The sequence below is a fragment of the Mus musculus genome, chromosome 4 (genome assembly GCF_000001635.26).
Source record: "Mus musculus strain C57BL/6J chromosome 4, GRCm38.p6 C57BL/6J".
Classification (NCBI taxonomy): domain Eukaryota; kingdom Metazoa; phylum Chordata; class Mammalia; order Rodentia; family Muridae; genus Mus; species Mus musculus.
In genome coordinates this window covers 134557257-134575321 of record NC_000070.6, presented here as the reverse complement: position 1 = coordinate 134575321, position 18065 = coordinate 134557257, and the positions used below count along the sequence as shown (strand labels likewise).

Sequence of the window (18065 nt, the reverse complement as noted above, 5' to 3'; positions counted from 1 at the left end):
GCTGGAGCTATGGATGCCGGTGAGCCCTGCTGGTAAAGAAGCACATTCAGGGGCTGGAGAGATGGCTCGGTGGTTAGGAGCCCCGGCTGCTCGTCCAGAGGATCTGGGTTCACTTCCCAGTACCCATACGGTGGCTCACAACTGTCTGTATCTCCGGTTCCGGGATCCAGTGCCATCCTCTGACCTCCCTGGGCACCAGGCATGCACATGGTACACAGACATACATGCAGGTAAAACACTCAAGCACATAAAGTAAAAATCATAAATCAGAAATACATTTTTTTTTGAGTCAGAGCTTTTCTGTGTAGCCCTGGCTCTCTTAGCATTCCCTCTGTAGACCAGGCTGGCCTTGAACTCACAGAGATCTGTCTACCATGAGTGCTGGGATTGTAAGGGATGCACCATCCCAGCCTCGCTAGGAAAGAGGAAGCAGGAGACAGGCGTTGGGTTGGATTCGTTGTCTGATCACCTCGCTCAGAAACACCGCCTCATGTCCTTTAAAGTGAGCTCCTTCCTCCCCTCTGCCCCGTGTCTGAAGCGGTTCTCCACACAGCAACCATGGATGAGTTGTTCCTGTCCTGGCCAGCTCTTCTTACTCCTAGAGTTAACCAGGACCCTCTCCTTCATCCGTGAGGCCCCACCTGGTTGGGACCCTGCCAGTCCCAGGACTGTATCACTCACTCTGTGTCTGTCCCCTCCACCCAGAATGCCATTCGGATAGCCAGGTCCTTCAGACTGGCCAACTCTTCACTCATATGCTACTGAGATGACCTTTCAGCCTCTCCAGCACACACCCAGGCTTGTTCTCTTCTTCACTCGTAACAGACTCTGAAATGATTGTTTGCACACATTTGATCTTCCCCCCAATACAGCGTGAGTTCTCTAGAACCAATAATCCGGTCTCCGTGTTTACCCCATATGCCTCACTCCTGAAACAGACTGGCACATGGTGGGCACACAGTAATTGTTACAGGAATGAGCAGATGCAGAGTGATGGACAAGACTGAGTGGGTGGGTGGGTGGATGGGTGGGTGGATGGGTGGGTGGATGGGTGGGTGGGGGGATGGATGGATGGATGGATGGATGGATGGGTGGATGGATGGATGGATGGGTGGGTGGATGGATGGATGGATGGGGGGATGGGGGGATGGATGGATGGATGGATGGGTGGGTGGGTGGATGGATGGATGGATGGATGGATGGATGGATGGATGGATGAGTGGGTGGATGGGTGGATTGGTGGATGGGTGGGGGGATGGATGATGGATGATTGGGTGGATGGATGGATAGATGTAAATAGTTGCATTGAGGGATGGATGGGTGGATGAGTTGACAGATTGGTATAAACAGATGGGTAGATGGATGGACGATGGATGGATATATAAATGGGTATATAGATTGTAGATAGATGTGAATAGTTGGATGAGTAGATGGGTGGTATCTTAGTTAAGGTTTTACTGCTGTGAACAGATACCATGACCAAGGCAACTCTTTTTTTTTTTTTTTTTTTTTTTTTTTTTTTTTTGGTTTTTTCGAGACAGGGTTTCTCTGGATAGCCCTGGCTATCCTGGAACTCACTTTGTAGACCAGGCTGGCCTCGAACTCAGAAATCCGCCTGCCTCTGCCTCCCGAGTGCTGGGATTAAAGGCATGCGCCACCACGCCCGGCTCCCAAGGCAACTCTTATAAGAACAACATTTAATTGGGGCTGGTTTACAGGGTCAGAGGTTCAGTCCATTATCATCGAGGCAGGAACATGGCAGCATCCAGGCAGGCATGGTGCAGGAAGGGCTGAGAGGTTACATCTTGTTCCAAAGGCAAACAGAAGACTGACTTCCAGGAAGCTAGGATGGGGGGCTTAAAGCCCAAACCCACAGTGACACACCTACTCCAAACAAGGCCACAACTTCTAATAGTGCCACTCCCTGGGCCACACATATACACACATCTGGACTGGTATGGGCATCCTGACCGACAGATAAAAGGATGGACAAATGGACACCTGGACTGGTAGATGTAGGAGTGGGTGGATGCATGTGAACAGTTCAAATGGTCGAGCAGATGTGTGTGTGAGTCGGTGTGTGTTTGGGGGGTAGAGAGCTGGGCCAATGGATGGACGAGTAAATACGTGGATGATAGATTGATAGGAACAGTTGAATGAGTGGATCCATGCATGGATGAGCTGATGGGTAGACGGCACATTAGCTACGCATGGGTGGATGCGTTGGTGAATAGATGAGTGGATGTTGGTGAATTGATGTGAGCAGATAGGATGGATACAGTGGGGGAGGGGTAGATCGATGTGAATACGTGGATGGACGACGCATGGACTAGGGGATGGATGCTCTCTAAGCACCACCTGATAGTATGAGTCTGCCCAGAAATAGCAGTGCTTATAAAAGCATCTAGAGCCATGGACCTCTTAAACTGTGGGTTTGGAAATCTCAGGGGTGAGATTTCTCTACCCGGCTCCCTGGCACCAGACTCTGTGTCATGAAACGGTGCAGTTCAGCTAACCTCGCCTTGGCCCCTGTCTGCCCTTGGCTCTGGCCAGCGTCCTCTGTCAGGGGTTAGGTTCTTCTCTTTCTGCTGCTCTCTGCAGAGTAAACAGGACGTTAACGAGAGCGCACTGACTCCCGGCCCTTAGGGCACAGCGTGGTTGCGGGGAGAGATGACCATGAATTATTTAAGCAGTCTGGGAGCCTCAGAAAGCATGGCTGAGTAGAGAGAACTCAGTTCCCACATTTGATCTCCTGGAAGGAGCCTGGGGCTGCAGACCCTGAGTGACGGACAGGCCTCTGGCAGGTCTGAGACTTTGAAGAATGCTCTAGTGGTCCTCTCAGCCTTGCTGGCACGTTGGAATCGCTGAGGAGACTCAGACCCCCTTCTCAGGCTGCACCCCAGCAGTGGTGCCAGGACGTTGGGGTGGCCCAGAAATGGTTCTCTGGAGCTTCTCAGGGATCCCTGTGCAGGCCAGGGCTGAGAACCTGAAGGTTTAACTTGTGTCTGTGGGGGTGAGTGGGAGAGTTCAAGGCACCTCATAGACACACCCTTGAGCGTCATAAGAGGACACTTAAGGGAGCCAAGGAAGATCTCGCCACTGTGACCTCCTGTAGAGAAATCTATTAGGTCCCCGTGTTAGCTCCACCTTAAAGATAATGAAATGGAGACTGGGAAATACCTAGCTGTTTTTTACTGCACTGGCTGGCTTTAAGTCACCTGGGTCCCTATAGGTGGACTTGGGTGGGCTTCCCAAAAAACATAGGAAGGAACTGGCCAGGTCACAGTGCCTCTTCCTTCAGGCCCTACCAGCATCCTGTGAGCTTGTGTTCCCATTGTACAGATGAGCCAAGTGAGTCTATAGAAAACTGGGAAGTGGCTCCGAGATACCTAGATACCCCTCACTACCACCAACCTCAGTACCATGTCTTGTGGCTTGAGCCTTGCCCGGACACCTCACCCAGAGCCCGCATCTCACTCTTGGCTTTAGTTGGAGCTAAGGGAAGGTTTCAGCCTGTAAAATGCTTACCTCGCAAGGGCAAGGACCCAAGTTCCTCACCATATCCTACATAAAGAGCCCAGCGTGGCGGCGTACATTCGTAACCTCAGAGCTGAGGAGGCAGAGGTGGGTGTCCGGGCAGAGGAGGGGGGAGTCTTACCTGACGGCTAGTCTAGTCAACAAGCTCCAGATCCCAATGAGAGACTCTGTCTCTAAAAAGCAAAATGGAGCCGGGTGGTGGCAGCACACACCTTTAATCCCAGCATTTGGGAGGCAGAGGCAGGAGAATTGCTAAGTTAAAGGCTAGCCTGGTTTACAGAATGAGTCCCAGGACAGCCATGGCTACATGGAAAAAAACATGTCTTGAAAAAAACCAAACCAAACCAAACAAACAAACAAACCAAGGTGGGCAGCTCTTGAGAACCGCCTGTGACTGGCCTCTGGCCTCCACACATATGTGCACACATTATAAGCATATCCACACCACATGTGCCAGTGCACACATGAGCATGCACATGGGAACACACACAGAGAATGAAGCTTGGCACGTCTATCTCCATCTGTGCTTGTCTCTGTCATAGTCAGGGGCGCTGAGCTGCACTTTCCTCAGAGAGGCAGTGACTTGGCATGGCCAGGGAGTCTAGAAGATGATGTTTCCTAGCGCCCAGACACAGCATCCTAGCTTCTCCCCGTATATCTGTTTCCTCACATCCCACACATGGGTAAAGTTCTCAGACCCTGAACTCGCCTAGATGCTCACCCCCTGCAGTGACCCTTAACAGAGCAGCTGCTGGGACCCCCGTTCTACCCAGGAGCCAGTGCTGAGCCCGGAGCAACCCCGCCTGGCAGCTGGTGACACTCCAGGCCTCCACTCGATCCCCACGTGGAACTGATGCCCTAGCAAGGCACCTCATCTGCTTTTTCCCATCTGCCACCCAGTGAGGGTCCTGCAGCCAACCCCCTAGTCCCGGCCCTGACAGGGGAGGAAAAGGAAGCCAGCCCTGTCTCGTGCCAGGCCCTGGCTGGTGGCTGGCGGGCATGCCAAGCAACACTCAGATAATTGGAGGTGGGGAGCATTGTTTGTAATCAGGCTCCAAATGGAGAGCCAGGAGGTAGGAGTAAGAGGCTTGACCTCAGAATGCAGGATGGGACATACACAGCCAGAGGCAAGAGACCTCTCTGGCCTTTCTCTGCAAAGCAGAGCATCTACACTTTCATCCCCAGCTGTCACAGCCATTTCCAATGTGCATTTGAATCTCAGCACCCACAGCTAGGCCCGTCCACAGTGCTGCTGTGTCTCAGGCCCCTGGCCCAAAAAGGACTCAGGTCCTCTTTGGATGTCCAGAGGGGGCAGGCATTAATGGAAAAAGGCCATTGAGGCTGGGAAGGGATGTGAGTTGAGGGCAGGGGGCAAGGCTGCAGGGGACTCATGGGCAGCATTGTTGGGGACTCTGATGCAAAGAGACAAAGCTGACATGGCACAGAGAGAGTGTGTAACTTGCCCAGTGCCACTCAGCAGAACTGATAGAGAAGAGATTTGAACTCACAGTGTGCCCAGGAGTGAATCTAGAAAACCAGTCACACCTTGGGGGCCTAGCGAGACCATCCTACCAAGGATCTATTGAGGTTGTACAAAGGCTTGTGATGTGATCCAATTCATTTAAGAGTAGACTGGAGGCAGAGGCCCAGTAATATCCCCTTGGGTCCACAGTTAAAATCAAGACTCATGGCCTATGGAGGCCAGCTTTGGGCCATGTGGAGAGTTCCTGGCACTGTCAGCAGGGAGTGGAAGGCATCCCAACATCACGAGTCATTTCCTAGGAGCCCCTTTCTACTGAAAGGAGCCTGCGGTGTTTGCAGCAGGAGCAGGGCTCCCGTGAGTGATGAGGGTGAGCCGATCCTCCCACAGCCGGCTTTGGCGTGGAGAAAGCGCTGCTGGAACCCTGGACAGAGCAGAGCTGCTTTCCTGATGGAGACACAGGGACCTCCCCTCCAGGAAGACGGTTAGCCACAAGAAAGCTGGCGACTCCAGCACAGGCCAGCAGCCTTCAGGCTAAGCCCTGCTGGCAGACGGTACGGTGGAGGAGAAGACCTTTCGTTAGACTTTATTTCATTCAACGTGATTATTGTCGGCTCTGGGAATCTGACTCAGGTGGACAAGTTTGCTCACTGACCCCCACCACCATTGCTCTCTTCAGACACACCAGAAGAGGGCATCAGACCCCATTACAGATGGTTGTGAGCCACCATGTGGTTGCTGGGAATTGAACTCAGAACCTCTGGAAGAGCAATCAGTGCTCTTAACAGCTGAGCCATCTCTCCAGTCCCAAAACATTGATTTTAACCTTGAAAGCTTCTGTTTTGAGAGTGGGTGTGTCTGCTCACCATGTGCATGCAATGCCTGCAGAGGCCAGAAGAGGGCATCAGATCCTCTGGAACTGGCGTTGCCGATGGTTGCCGTCTGCTTTGAAGGTTCTAGGAATGAACCTGGGGACCCTGGAAGAGCAGCCAGTGCTCTTAGCCGCTGAACCATCTCCCCAGCCACAGGATGTAGAAGATTTATAAGGCCCGTGTACATCTTAGCTCCCGACAGGGCCCCTGCCCCACACTGGCTCTGGGGGACAGAAGGGCCTGAGAGCACCTGCCGCTGTTGCCTCCCGGCTGACTTGTTTCCTCCTTTCCCTCCTCCTTTCCCTCCCCACCCCCAGGCCATAGAGACCTATCTCGTGAATGTCTCTCCCGGGGGCCTGACCTACATTGCTGAGTGGCGTGGAGGAATTCTGGACCACAAGATGGGACACCTTGCCTGCTTCTCAGGGGGCATGATCGCCCTTGGTGCAGATGATGCCAAGGAAGATAAAAGAGCCTACTACCGAGAGCTTGCAGCCCAGATCACCAGGACGTGCCATGAGTCCTATGCCCGCTCAGGTAACCCTGCAGGCAAAAAAGCAGCACTAGATACCCAGGCTAGACACCAGGAAGCACTGGCCAGAGCAGCAGAGCAAAGGAGGGAAGATCACTCTAGGTACCATCTCTTCTGGGAAGCTGTTAGAGTTCCAGTGAGAGGCAAGCAGGCCTGGCACTGACTGTATCCTGCCCGGCACTGGAAAGGTGTCCGACTGAGCCTTCCAGCACAGAAGGGGCATCCGAGGCTCCGAGATGATGGAGCCAAGGTTCCACGGAAGGCAGGGATCGGAGGGTCCTCCAACACCCATGGCCGATTGACATCTGAGCCTTGCAGATCCTCTGCCTCTCCTCTGCAGCCCATGGGGGCTCTCACCCTGTGTCTAGCCACCCTCTGATTCAAGACAACCAGCAAGCTTGAAAATCTCTGTTTGCACACACCGGACACTTACCAAAACTACTGAATAATCTGTCTAGGGGCATGAACCCCAAACATCATTTCATACTTGGTGAAACAGCCCAGCGGGGCTGGGGAGCTGCCTTAGGGCTGCCTTAGGGAAAGTCCCTCTGAATGTGAGTAGTTCAGCCAGGCCCTAATCGCCAGTGCTACACAGACAGACAGACAGACAGACAGACAGACAGACAGATATATACACACACACACACATTCTGCCCTTCTGAAAGTATACTGCCTGGCTTCCGAACCATAGTCTTACCCTTGGATGGATGAGAGGCTCCACATAGTGCTCTGAGCCTCTGACTTCCCATCTGTCCAATGGGGAGAACAGCATGCAGCTGCCTGAGCCCTGCTATGCCCCCACAAGCCAGCATCTAACTGGCCCTGCATGAGGCTCTGACAGCAAGAGGCCAGCGACAAGTGTCAGGGCTGGAGCTGGTTCCAGGCCGGTTATGTCCGTGCTGGGCTTGAAATCGGGTGATCCATTCTTTGCACGGGGCTCCCTGCGCCAGGGCCATAAACAAACGGGAAATCTCAGGAATAATAAAGAGCTTGCTGTTTGTCTGGGACAATCATCCAGGGCTGTAAAAGACAGCCGCTTAATCGAGCATATTGTCCCAACCAGTCTGGCTCACCCACTGCCGCCTGTGCGGCCGCTGCCTCTGTCACCCCATTAGCAACTTGGCAAAGGCGCTGTTTCCCAGTGGCAGAGCCCCTGAGCCATCTGGGGGCGGGGCAGAGGACAAAGAAGCTGAGCCCAGTGACTCCTAAGGAGATACACCTCCAGACTGCCAACAGGCTCTAGAGAAAATCCCCCACCCCGGGACCTCCTGGGGGCCAAGGCCAGGCAGGAGTGAGGACATACCTAGGACTAGAGTCAGTATTCAGCTGGCCTGGACAGGTGGTGCAGGCAGGAGAGGCACAGTCTAGCTCAGCCTTGACTTACTGTGTGGCCTTGGATAAAATGCTTAGCCCCTCCGATCCTGTTTCTGTATGAACAAAAGATTGCCGATTGCCGTTTGCAAGAGAGAGAGAGGGGGGGGAGAGGGAGAGGGAGAGAGGGAGAGAGAAAGAGAGAGGGAGAGAGAAAGAGAGAGGGAGAGAGAGAGGGAGAGAGGAAGAGGGAGAGAGAGGGAGAGAGAGAGAGAGAGAGAGAGAGAGAGAGAGGTCTTTTGGTTTGGTTTGTTGTTGTTTGGTTTTGTAGATCAGGCTGGCCTCAAACTCACATAAATCGCCTGCCACCCCAAGCGCTAGGATTAAAGGCGTGCACCACCAAGCCTGCCTGGTTGTGTTCTACTTTACAATTTTGGTCCTGTGGAAACCATATTGACAGCAGACTGCCCACACAAAACCTAGACCCCATGAAGCCAAAGCAGGCCATGACAGGTGCTTTCCCAGGCTCCTGTCTGAGTTCACATCTCCACTGCTGTGATCTAAAACACTGAGCAAAAGCAATCTGAGGGGGAGCTCATTTCATTTCACAGCTCTCAGGCCACGCCCCATCACTGATTGAAGTCAGGTTAGGAACTCAAGACAGGCACCTGGAGGCAGGAACTTAAGCAGAGGCCATAGAGGGGTACTGCCTACTGGCTTGCACCTCATGGCTCACTCAGCCTGCTCTCTTGCAGCATCAGGACCATCTATACAGGGGTTGCACTGCCTCTGTTGGACTAGACCCTCCTGCCACTATGATCAGTTAACAGAATACCCACAGATTTGCCTGCAGGTCAGTTTCTCAATTAAGATCTCCTCTTCTGGGGGGCTGGCAAGATGGCTCAGTAGTTAAGAGCACTGACTGCTTTTCCAGAGTTCAATTCCCAGCAACCAATCACATGGTGGCTCACAACCATCTGTAATGGGATCCGATGCCCTCTTCTGGCCTACAGGAGTACATAGAGCACTCATATATATAAAATAAATAGATCTTTTTTTTTTTAATTTCCTCTTCCCAGATATGTCTAGATTCGTGTCAAGTTGAAAAAAACCCATCCAACATTGATTCTCCAGTAGAACCTGCTCAATGTTTTCTCAGGTGGCTTAGGGTGTGTGAGGGAGGGATGGGGGGGGGGATGGTAGCACATTTGCATAATAAAGATTCTGGTACGTCCTGCAACCCCAACTTTGGGGGGGGGAAGAATTGAGACAGGTCTCAAACTGTAGCCCTAGTTTGCCTATAACTCATTCTGTAGACCAGGCTAGCCTCAAAATCAGAGATATCTCTTCTTTGTCTCTCGAATGCTGGGGTTATAGGTGTGCGTACCCCACCCAGCTAAACAGCTCTATTCTTTAAGCTTCAAGGAAGTTGCTGTGGAGGCTCTGCACAGCTTGGTGCAGCCCCCAGGGTCAATTGACAAGTCTACCCCAGCTCAGCCCTCTGCCCACGTCCCATCCTGATCTATTCTAGACAGGGTCCAGAGAAGTAGGAAGTAGGAGTTCTGACTGTTTGTTGATCTGTCCCACAGACACCAAGCTGGGGCCTGAGGCCTTCTGGTTCAACTCTGGCCGAGAGGCGGTGGCCACACAACTGAGCGAGAGCTACTACATCCTGCGCCCCGAGGTGGTAGAGAGCTACATGTACCTATGGCGGCAGACGCATGACCCCATCTACAGGGAGTGGGGCTGGGAGGTGGTCATGGTGAGTGTTGCTCAGCAGATGTCCCTGGGAATTAAGCCTCTGACTCAGAAACTACAGGGAAGCTGCCAGAGCAGCCCCCAACACCCCCCCATGGTCTTCCCTCCAACCCAAGCACTGGTTAGAAACCTGGTTCTCCTCGGGTGTCTTAGTCACTGTTCTATTGTTGTGAAGAGACACCATGACCAAGGCAACTCTTATAAGAGAAAGCACTTGATGGAGGGTTTCCTTACAGTTTCAGAGATTTAGTCCATTATCATCATGGCAGGGAGCTTGGCAGCAGGCATGGTGCTGGAGAAGTAGCGAGAGCTATATCCTGATCCACAGGTAGAGAGAGAGAGAGAGAGAGACAGACAGACAGACAGACAGACAGACAGACAGAGAGACTGAGACTGAAATTGAGCCTTGGATAGGCTCTTAAAACCTCAAAGCCTAACCCCAGTGACACGTCCTCCAACAAGGCCACACCTCCTCCAACAAGGCCACACCTCCTCCAACAAGGCCACACCTCCTTATCCTTCTCAAAAAGTTCCATTCTCTCTGCATTCAAATAGATGAGCCTGTGGGGCCATTCTTATTTAAAGTACCACATAGGGGTAAATGGAGAAGACTAGGGTAGTGCTTCCAGAAAATTCTCTGATAGGTCCTTTTTTCCCTCTTTCCACAAGCCTTTGTGCCCATGCCAACAAGGGTCACCTGCTTTGGAGACAGGCTATCCTGGCAGCACACAGTTCAGGTGGGAGACTGCTTACAGTTAGGCCTCAGGACTCAGCCAGGGCCTTGCTTCCCTGAGGTTCATGACCCTCAAAGGCCAAATGTTTGGTGCTTATGTTGGTCCTCAGGGCAGAAGGGAGCCCGTGTTGGATGTAGAGAAAAGCAGCAGCAAGCCTGACGGTTTCTGAGTCTGCTCTCTGGATCCCAGCAGCCCCTTGACATCGTCACCTCTGTGGTGAAGGTCTTCAGGTCACCCAAGTCCCTGGAAGGCGGAGAAGCCCAGGCAGGTCTCAGACCAGGGAATTGCTTAGTTACCTAGGAAAGCATCCGAGCTGAGTTCTCAACACAAGCGAAGGCAGAGTGGGCAGGCTGATCCTGGGAAGAAGGCCGTAGCTGGACCCCTATGTGCCAGCCAAGAGTTGGGACCTGAGGGCTATTGAGCTCCAACCACCAGGCATCTCCTCCCCACACTAAGGCCGCTGCTCCCTTCCTCCAGGCCCTGGAGAAACACTGTCGGACGGAAGCCGGCTTCTCGGGGATCCAGGACGTGTACAGCAGTAACCCCAACCATGACAACAGGCAACAGAGCTTCTTCCTGGCTGAGACGCTGAAGTGAGTACAGCTCTTCCTGGGTCAGGCCCTCAGCTCAGGAGTCGCAAGCAGGGAGCCCACATGGGGGCAGAGGCTTGGGGTCCCCAGGGCTTCACAGTAGGTTGAGCTGTGGCCAAGATCCCCATCTTTGACCACAGCAGGAGTTTCCCAAACCCTTTCACCTGGTCGTTTGCCACTCTTCCGCCATGTGACACGGCTGCTGAGTACCATTGGGCCTGTCCACCTGTCATCTCTGCAGCCCAGCTTGGAGCGCTTGGCAGTCTCCTGCCTGCTTCCCTTGTTGCTCTGAGTCCTGAGCTGTGCCTTGCTCTGGTGGTCCCTTCTAGTGAGTCCCGGCCAGAGGCTAGAGTTCCCAGAGCCCAGCTGTGTCACTGCCCTGCAGGAATTTAACAGCAGCTTGGGAACATAGTAACACTTTGAGCAGGTGCAGTCCCTGGGCCACCAGACCAAGAGCAAGTCTAGGCTCTACCTGCAGGGCTCACAGCAGAATGGTCGGGTGAGTGAAGCAGTGGATGGTGGCCAGAATTAAACAGGTCTTCTGACCCTACAGCTCAGCATCCCTGTGCTTCCCCAGGACTAGCACCGGCAGTGCTCACACACACACACACACACACACACACACACACACACACACACACTAACGGTTCTCTCCATCCCTGCCCTGCCGCACAGATACCTCTATCTTCTGTTCTCTGAAGATAACGTGCTGTCACTGGAAGACTGGGTGTTCAACACCGAGGCTCATCCGCTGCCCGTCAACCGCTCGGACAGCTTTAGCATAGCTGGCCACCCTCACTGACCACTGTCGCCACGCCTGTGTCTCAGGGACGCCTCTACTTTCTTGGGATCCGGGACCGTTCTCAGAGGCACTGGGGACGGAAGGCCCGCTGTGGGCAGACCCTGGACGGATGTGTCGGACAGGCGACTTCTTTTCCTCTGTGAGGAGACAGGAGCTGGTGATGTACCAGCGTGGGCCCCTGGGCTATGGTCCCTGGCGCCTACACGTTCCTTTCTATGGGGGAATTTCTGTGTCCCCACACTTGCTGTCCCTGGGCCAAAGGACTGGAAGTTTGCGTTCCCATCTTGTGTATTTGGTTCGGTTTCCTTTTTGGTTTAGGGAGTTCGGTTTTGCTTGACCTTCCTTGTTTTTTTTCTTTCTCCCCACTTGAGTTTTATGACAATTATAATTTTCAGAATCATGTACCTTCTAAAGTGGCGCCACCTAACTCAAGGAGACCTTTAGTGTTTGTACACACACACACACACACACACACACACACACACACACACCACACACACCACACACACTCTTGACCCGTCTGCTTTTAATGCCTATCACCCGACATTGATTCTGTCCCACTTCTTGTCATCTACCCTGTCATCGGAGGAGACAGTCCCCTTTGCTTTGGTCCCAAATGTTACAAATCACTAATAATGCTATTTTCATTACTGTAATGGAGAAATATGTGAAGTAGAATAAAGGATTTCATTGAATAAGAAATCAGATTGGACTCATTGGCCACCAGAGGCTCCTGGGAGAAAAATCCTCCAACAGTGTCACCCGAAGCCGTCACCAGCTGGCAGAGGAGCTGAGGTGTGATATACTAAAGGCAGTGGGTGCAGCTTCTCTGTCTCTCTCCAGGTGGCCCTAGTAAGTGCAGGAAATGAGAGGCCAGCCCTTTGGGTAGAGTTGGGTATGAATACTCACACTCGGATGGAGGAGTGGAAGAAGCCCAGGGAGGTGACTCTGTTTGCCTGAAGTCACCTTGCCTCTGGGATCTCCTGGTCACCCTGGTCCTTTGTTCATGTTGTCAATCAGCAATGCTTAGTGAGCCCCTGCCCCCACCAGGGCTAGATGGCCTCCACCTCGCAGTCAGGGCGCTCAGATCATATACGATGCCTCTACATTAGTGGAATGACTATAAACCATTGCCAATACTAACAAGGATGCAGGAGGCTCAGCCAACAGTAGCTAGGACCTGGGTGGGGGTTAGGGACATAAGGACAGGGGTTATTGTCATAAAGATAATAAGACCCAAAGACAAGTAGGCGCTGTGTATAGACAAGGACATAGTGTGATATCTTCTAACCCAGATTTCCCTGTCACTCTCTCTGTGCCATCTCCCTGTGAACCCAGAAGCCATCTACATGGCGAGGAGTCCAGGCCCCTACACTGCCGTGCCAGGCTTGCCTTTCCAACAGCCCTGCTGGCAGCCTGGACACAGCTGAGGTGCTGGGTAAAGTTGGCTCTCTCCCAGCCCCTTCATTAGACTGGGCTTGTCAACTGGCCATCAAGGTATTGGGGCTCCAGGCCTGGTGACACCCACCCACCCACTGTGTGAGCCCAGACCAGTCACCTCACCTCTCTGGGCTGTTTTCCATCAGCAGAAATTGCACCTGCTGGGGTTGCTATGAGAACCAGCAAGATGCTCCTGATGCCCTTTGGTCCAGGATCCACTGCCTCCTTGTTCTAGAGGCTCAGACATCCCAGCTCTTCCTGAGCAGAGCTGTGCATTCACAGTCCTGCTATCCGTAGCACACATGTCAAAGGGAAAGGGTCACTTGCTGCACAAACACTGTAGGACAATTAAGAAACCAAGATAATCAGAAAGGAAATATGGTCACCACCCAACTCTCCGGAATGAATACTGTTATATTTTCTTCTAGACCTTTTTCTATAAATATATAGAAAATATATTTTGCAAACATGTTGTCAGCCTATGCATACTGTTTTTTCTTATAACCTGCTTTTGCACTTAACTATATATTGTGAACATCTTTCCATGTCAAGAAATATACACATCTGTCAGCACTCTTCCTGGCTGTATAGTTTTCCACCGTGCGCCGGTCTCCTGCTGTGTGTATCTATTGCTGGGCATTCGGGTTTGTGTCTTTGGGGATTCTTTTTTTTTTTTTTTAATTTTTCTTATTAGGTATTTATTTCATTTACATTTCCAATGCTATCCCAAAAGTCCCCCATGTCTTTGGGGATTCTTAGTTATAACTTTAACAACAACAACAGCCGTGTATTGAATTGCTGGTGAATGGCTCCTGGAATCTTGGGAAGAAGGGAAGAGCTAGACCTTAAAAAGAAGAGAGCTGGCTCAGTGGTTAAGGAGTTAACACTGCTCTCAAAGAGAGACTCAATTTGGGTCCCTGGCACCCACGTCAGGCAGCTCACAACCACCTGTGACTCCAGTCTGGCAGATCTGGTGCCTTCTGGCTTCTGCAGGTACACATGCACAAAGACACACAGAGACACACAACTTGTTTAAAACAAAACACACAACTTTAAAACAAAGACACACAACTTGTTTAAAACAAAACAAAAAAAAAAGACAAGAAAGAGGATTTGGTGGGCAGGGGTCCTACGAGAACCAGGGATGGCATACCCAGATCCTACTCTTAGTTTCGCTTGGCTTGGCCTGGATCCCTGCTGGCCCATAGTCAAGGGTGGAGAAGCATCTTGACTGGTGTACCCACCAAGGCCTGAGCGTCAGACGTTCATGGAGCACAAACGCAGGTTACGATCTGGGGCCAGGCTTCTTCTGGAGTGGCAAAGTTATGATGAGCAACCTGGCCCCTCCTCCTCCCACCATGCCCAGCTCTTCCTTGGGTGGTGTCAGCTAGAATGTCTCTCTGTCCAAAGTCCCCGGGCTCCCCGCTGGGCCTGTGTCACATTCTTGTCCTATGTCTTTCTGCTGGGAGCAACTTGTAAAAATGGCCATTTTAACATCCATCCTCCGGGAGGGCTCTTGCAGGTGGGGAAATAGAATCCTCCCCCTGCACAGAACACCACACCAGGGATAAAAATAAAGAAGGCCTGAGGCAGCTGAGAGCAGACAGGCACTGAGAGTGACTCAGGTCCCTGAGGCAGGAGAGGGCCTATGTCTGGCCTTAGGCTACCCTTCCCTACAAGAGCCTGCAGCTCCTACCCAGCATCACCTCATGAGCCTACCTCTCAGAGTTCTCCTCACCCTCTGCCCTGAGCCCTGGAGCGGCATGGAAAACATTAAGCATAGACTAGCCAGGAACCCCCATCTAACCGTGTGCTTGTGTTCAGATGTGCTGTGGGTGCCGGAGCCAGAGCTGGTGGCTGGGGTGATGGCTGATCTGGGAGAGTGCTTGCGCACAAGCCTGAGGATATGAGTTCAAATCCCACGTATCAACATACCCAGGTTAGACGCACACACACGCACATGCACACACACACACAGGGTAGCTCTTGTCTGCATTCCCAGAGCTGGAGCTGGGAACCAGTGGATCTCCAGAGCTCACTGGCTAACCAACCTAATCAAATTAGAGAGGTTCGGGGAGAGACCCTGCCCCCAACATGTTAGAGTAGCCAGCTCGGGGTGAAGGACATGCACTGCGCTTACCCAGGACCCAGGTTTGATTATCAGCACCTGTGTTGGTGCTTCCCAAATGCCTATAACTCCAGCTCCACATGATCCAGCGGCCTCTTCTGGTCTTCTTGGGTACCTGTACTCACACACATGGACAGATCCATACACAGACACACGTAAAAATAAGTCTGTGTTGTTTGTTTTTGTTTGTTTGTTTTTGTTTGTTTGTTTTTGTTTGTTTGTTTTGGGTTTTTGTTTTGTTTTGTTTTTTGAAACAGGGTTTCTCTGTGTAGCCCTGGCTGTCCTGGAACTCACTCTGTAGACCAGGCTGGCCTCGAACTCAGAGATCCACCTGTCTCTGCCTCCCAAGTGCTGGGATTAAAGGTGTGTGCCACCACCCGGCTTCTTTTTTTTTTTTTTTTTTAAATGGTGGCGAGTAATAGAGGAAGACACTCAACATAACCTCGGACACCCACACACGTATCCCCATGTGGGTGCATGTGCGGCGTGCTCATGTATGTGAGAGTGTGTGTGTGTGTGTGTGTGTGTGTGTGTGTGTGTGTAAAGCACGAAAAGCAAAACTGGAGCTGCTCAGGGAACGCCCTGAGGCCAAGATGGGGCTCTCATGCTAGAACTGATGATCAATGGCCAATCACTCTCCTAGCTTGCACCAGGCCCTAGGTTCTATCCCCAGCATCTTCCCTCATGCCTGGGAGGTGACAATCAGAGATGAGGTCATAGCTGTCCCTGAAGGGTCTGTCCTGGCACCTGTCTACAGGTCTGTGTGACTCATACTCCCTGACTGCCGCTGGCAGAACTCTGTGGTTGTTTGGCTGGAAATGCGCTTGGTTCCCTAAGTTTGAATGATGCGTACACACTGCTCAGCCTGGCCCCTAAGTCAGAGCGTCTCAAAGAAGATGTGCACAGGAAGCACCCGTGGACACTGTTAAAGAGCAAAGCCGGGGGACAGCTCAGTGGATAAGATGCCTGCCTCTCAAGCTCGAGTACCCGAGTTCAGATCCCCAGAACCCCCCATGTGAAAACCTGTCTCAGAAGGTTGAGTGCAGCTGAGCAAGATGCATTCTCTCTCTCTCTCTCTCTCTCTCTCTCTCTCTCTCTCTCTCTCACACACACACACACACACACACACACACACACAGAGGCTATTGTGGGTCCTGATCCCCTGGCGGATATGAATGCAACCAGGGCTCTTGAGTAACCAGGCCCAGGTCTGGGGTCACCCCTTGATTGCTTGGCTTCCCTTTACACCCCTGAAGCTTCGGCTGTTCTAGGAGACGGGTGGCATCTAGAGGTGCCTGAGCTGTAGGCAGGATCTACATGAAAACAGATGTGTCCCTTGATGTCACCTCTGAACAGACAGGGGAGGGGGGAGGCAGGAGCAGGCAGCTGGCGGCTGCAGGGCTGGCCAGAGGGATTTCCTGAGGTTCTGCGGCCCAGGCTTGGCCATGTACCTCGGAGCCGGAGCACGGTGCCAGGCGCAGCAGAAGTACAGTTTTAGTGTTTTTCATTTCAATGTAAACAGCCACATGTGGTTGCAAGCTGCCATTTAGCCAGCACAGAATTAGAACTTTGAAAGCAAGTGTCTGCCTCAGACCCTGCGAGACCCTCAGGCTCAGCTCTGCTGCAAAAAAAAAAAAAAAAAAAAAAAAAATCTTAGCACAAAACGTTCTGTTGGGGACAGCAAGTGTCCCCCGGCACACAAGTGGTTATTTTTGGACTGATGTCTCCTCTGACTGTTTGCCGAGCACACCCCTGGGTTTTGTCCCATTTTGGCTTTTTCTTGCTCCACAGTTTGTCTGCAGATGGCTGAGGTAGTTCAGGGTCAAGCTGAGAGAGGACGCAGTTACCTTCCCAGAGGGCCAGCCCAGTCTCTGAAGCCAGGTGGACCTATGGGCAGCTGTGCCCTGCCCTGAGCTGTGTGGCCTTGGGCAACCCCCTAACCTCTCTAAGCCCAGCTCCTCAGTTGGTAGAAACATTGAGATTCCATGAGTCTCCCCTGTGGGAATCCCATTCACATCAGAGACGGTTGTTATTGTTACTATGCCAACGGTTTTTTGTAAACTACAGACCCCCCAGTTAAATGTGAGGCAAAACACTGCCATCAGAGGAAGTTCCCCTTTTTAAACACAATGCTTTGAAACTTAGAGAAAACAGCACGAAACAGACCCAGGAGATGGAACACACTCTCCGAGCAATAAATCCAAATCCAAATGCTTTCCGGCTTTTCTCGTTGAGCAAGCGTTGGCCGTTAGTTGGTTGAAATTGGAAAACTGGGAGAACAATTTGCTAGCTGCTCAGCGGCTCCTCTGGCTGAAGTCAGGTGGACAAGGCCCGGCAGGGGCCGCCAGGGAGAGAAAGCACCAGCCTGGAGGCCCCTCCTCCTGGGGGCGGGGCGGGGCGGGGGCGGGGCGGGGAAGCCTCAGTTGTTCTGGTTGTAGGTCTTCCCAAGTTCAAGGCCATCCTCAGCCTCATTGCAAGATCCAGGTCAGCTAGAGACACCTGAGATCTCTCTCTCTCTCTCTCTCTCTCTCTCTCTCTCTCTCTCTCTCTCTCTCTCTAAAAAATCCTGTTATTCTGTTGAGATAACATTTATATGCCATGAGATGTATCCATTTGCTGTGTATAATTAATATTTTTGGTATATTTATAGTCATTCTGTCATCACCCTCAGCTAATTTTAGGAGAAAAAAAAAAAACCTGTCCCACTAGGAGTCACAAGCACCCTCCCACCGCAGGCCACAGCAACCCCTTATCCACTCCGTCCTCAGAAATCTGCTCTTTCAGGGTTAGCTCACATCTGTGGCCTCTGCATCTGGCCACTTTGCCTAAGGCTTAACTAGGCAGCATTCGCAGCCCTGCCAGTTCTCAGGACAGTCTCCAG

The 18065-nt window shown here is 52.1% G+C and overlaps 1 protein-coding gene and 1 non-coding gene across 4 annotated transcripts in view; both read left to right on the top strand.

Moving 5' to 3' along the window:
- Man1c1 (mannosidase, alpha, class 1C, member 1) overlaps positions 1-13632 on the top strand; it is a 142601-nt gene extending 128969 nt beyond the window's left edge. The window contains exons 9-12 of one of the 3 annotated variants that reach the window (NM_207237.3): positions 6207-6426; positions 9322-9494; positions 10702-10817; positions 11490-13632. In NM_207237.3, the coding sequence (NP_997120.1) occupies positions 6207-6426; positions 9322-9494; positions 10702-10817; positions 11490-11616 (636 nt within the window). In that variant the 3' untranslated portion in view covers positions 11617-13632. Of the gene's footprint in view, positions 1-6206; positions 6427-8487; positions 8677-9321; positions 9495-10701; positions 10818-11489 lie in introns of those variants that run through there. The other 2 variants (XM_006538757.4, XM_011250232.3) reach the window with 2 other exon arrangements.
- Mir6403 (microRNA 6403) lies at positions 7471-7599 on the top strand. The gene has a single exon (NR_105829.1). It is a non-coding gene; the product is annotated as a microRNA 6403 (primary transcript).
- Positions 13633-18065: the final 4433 nt, after the last annotated feature.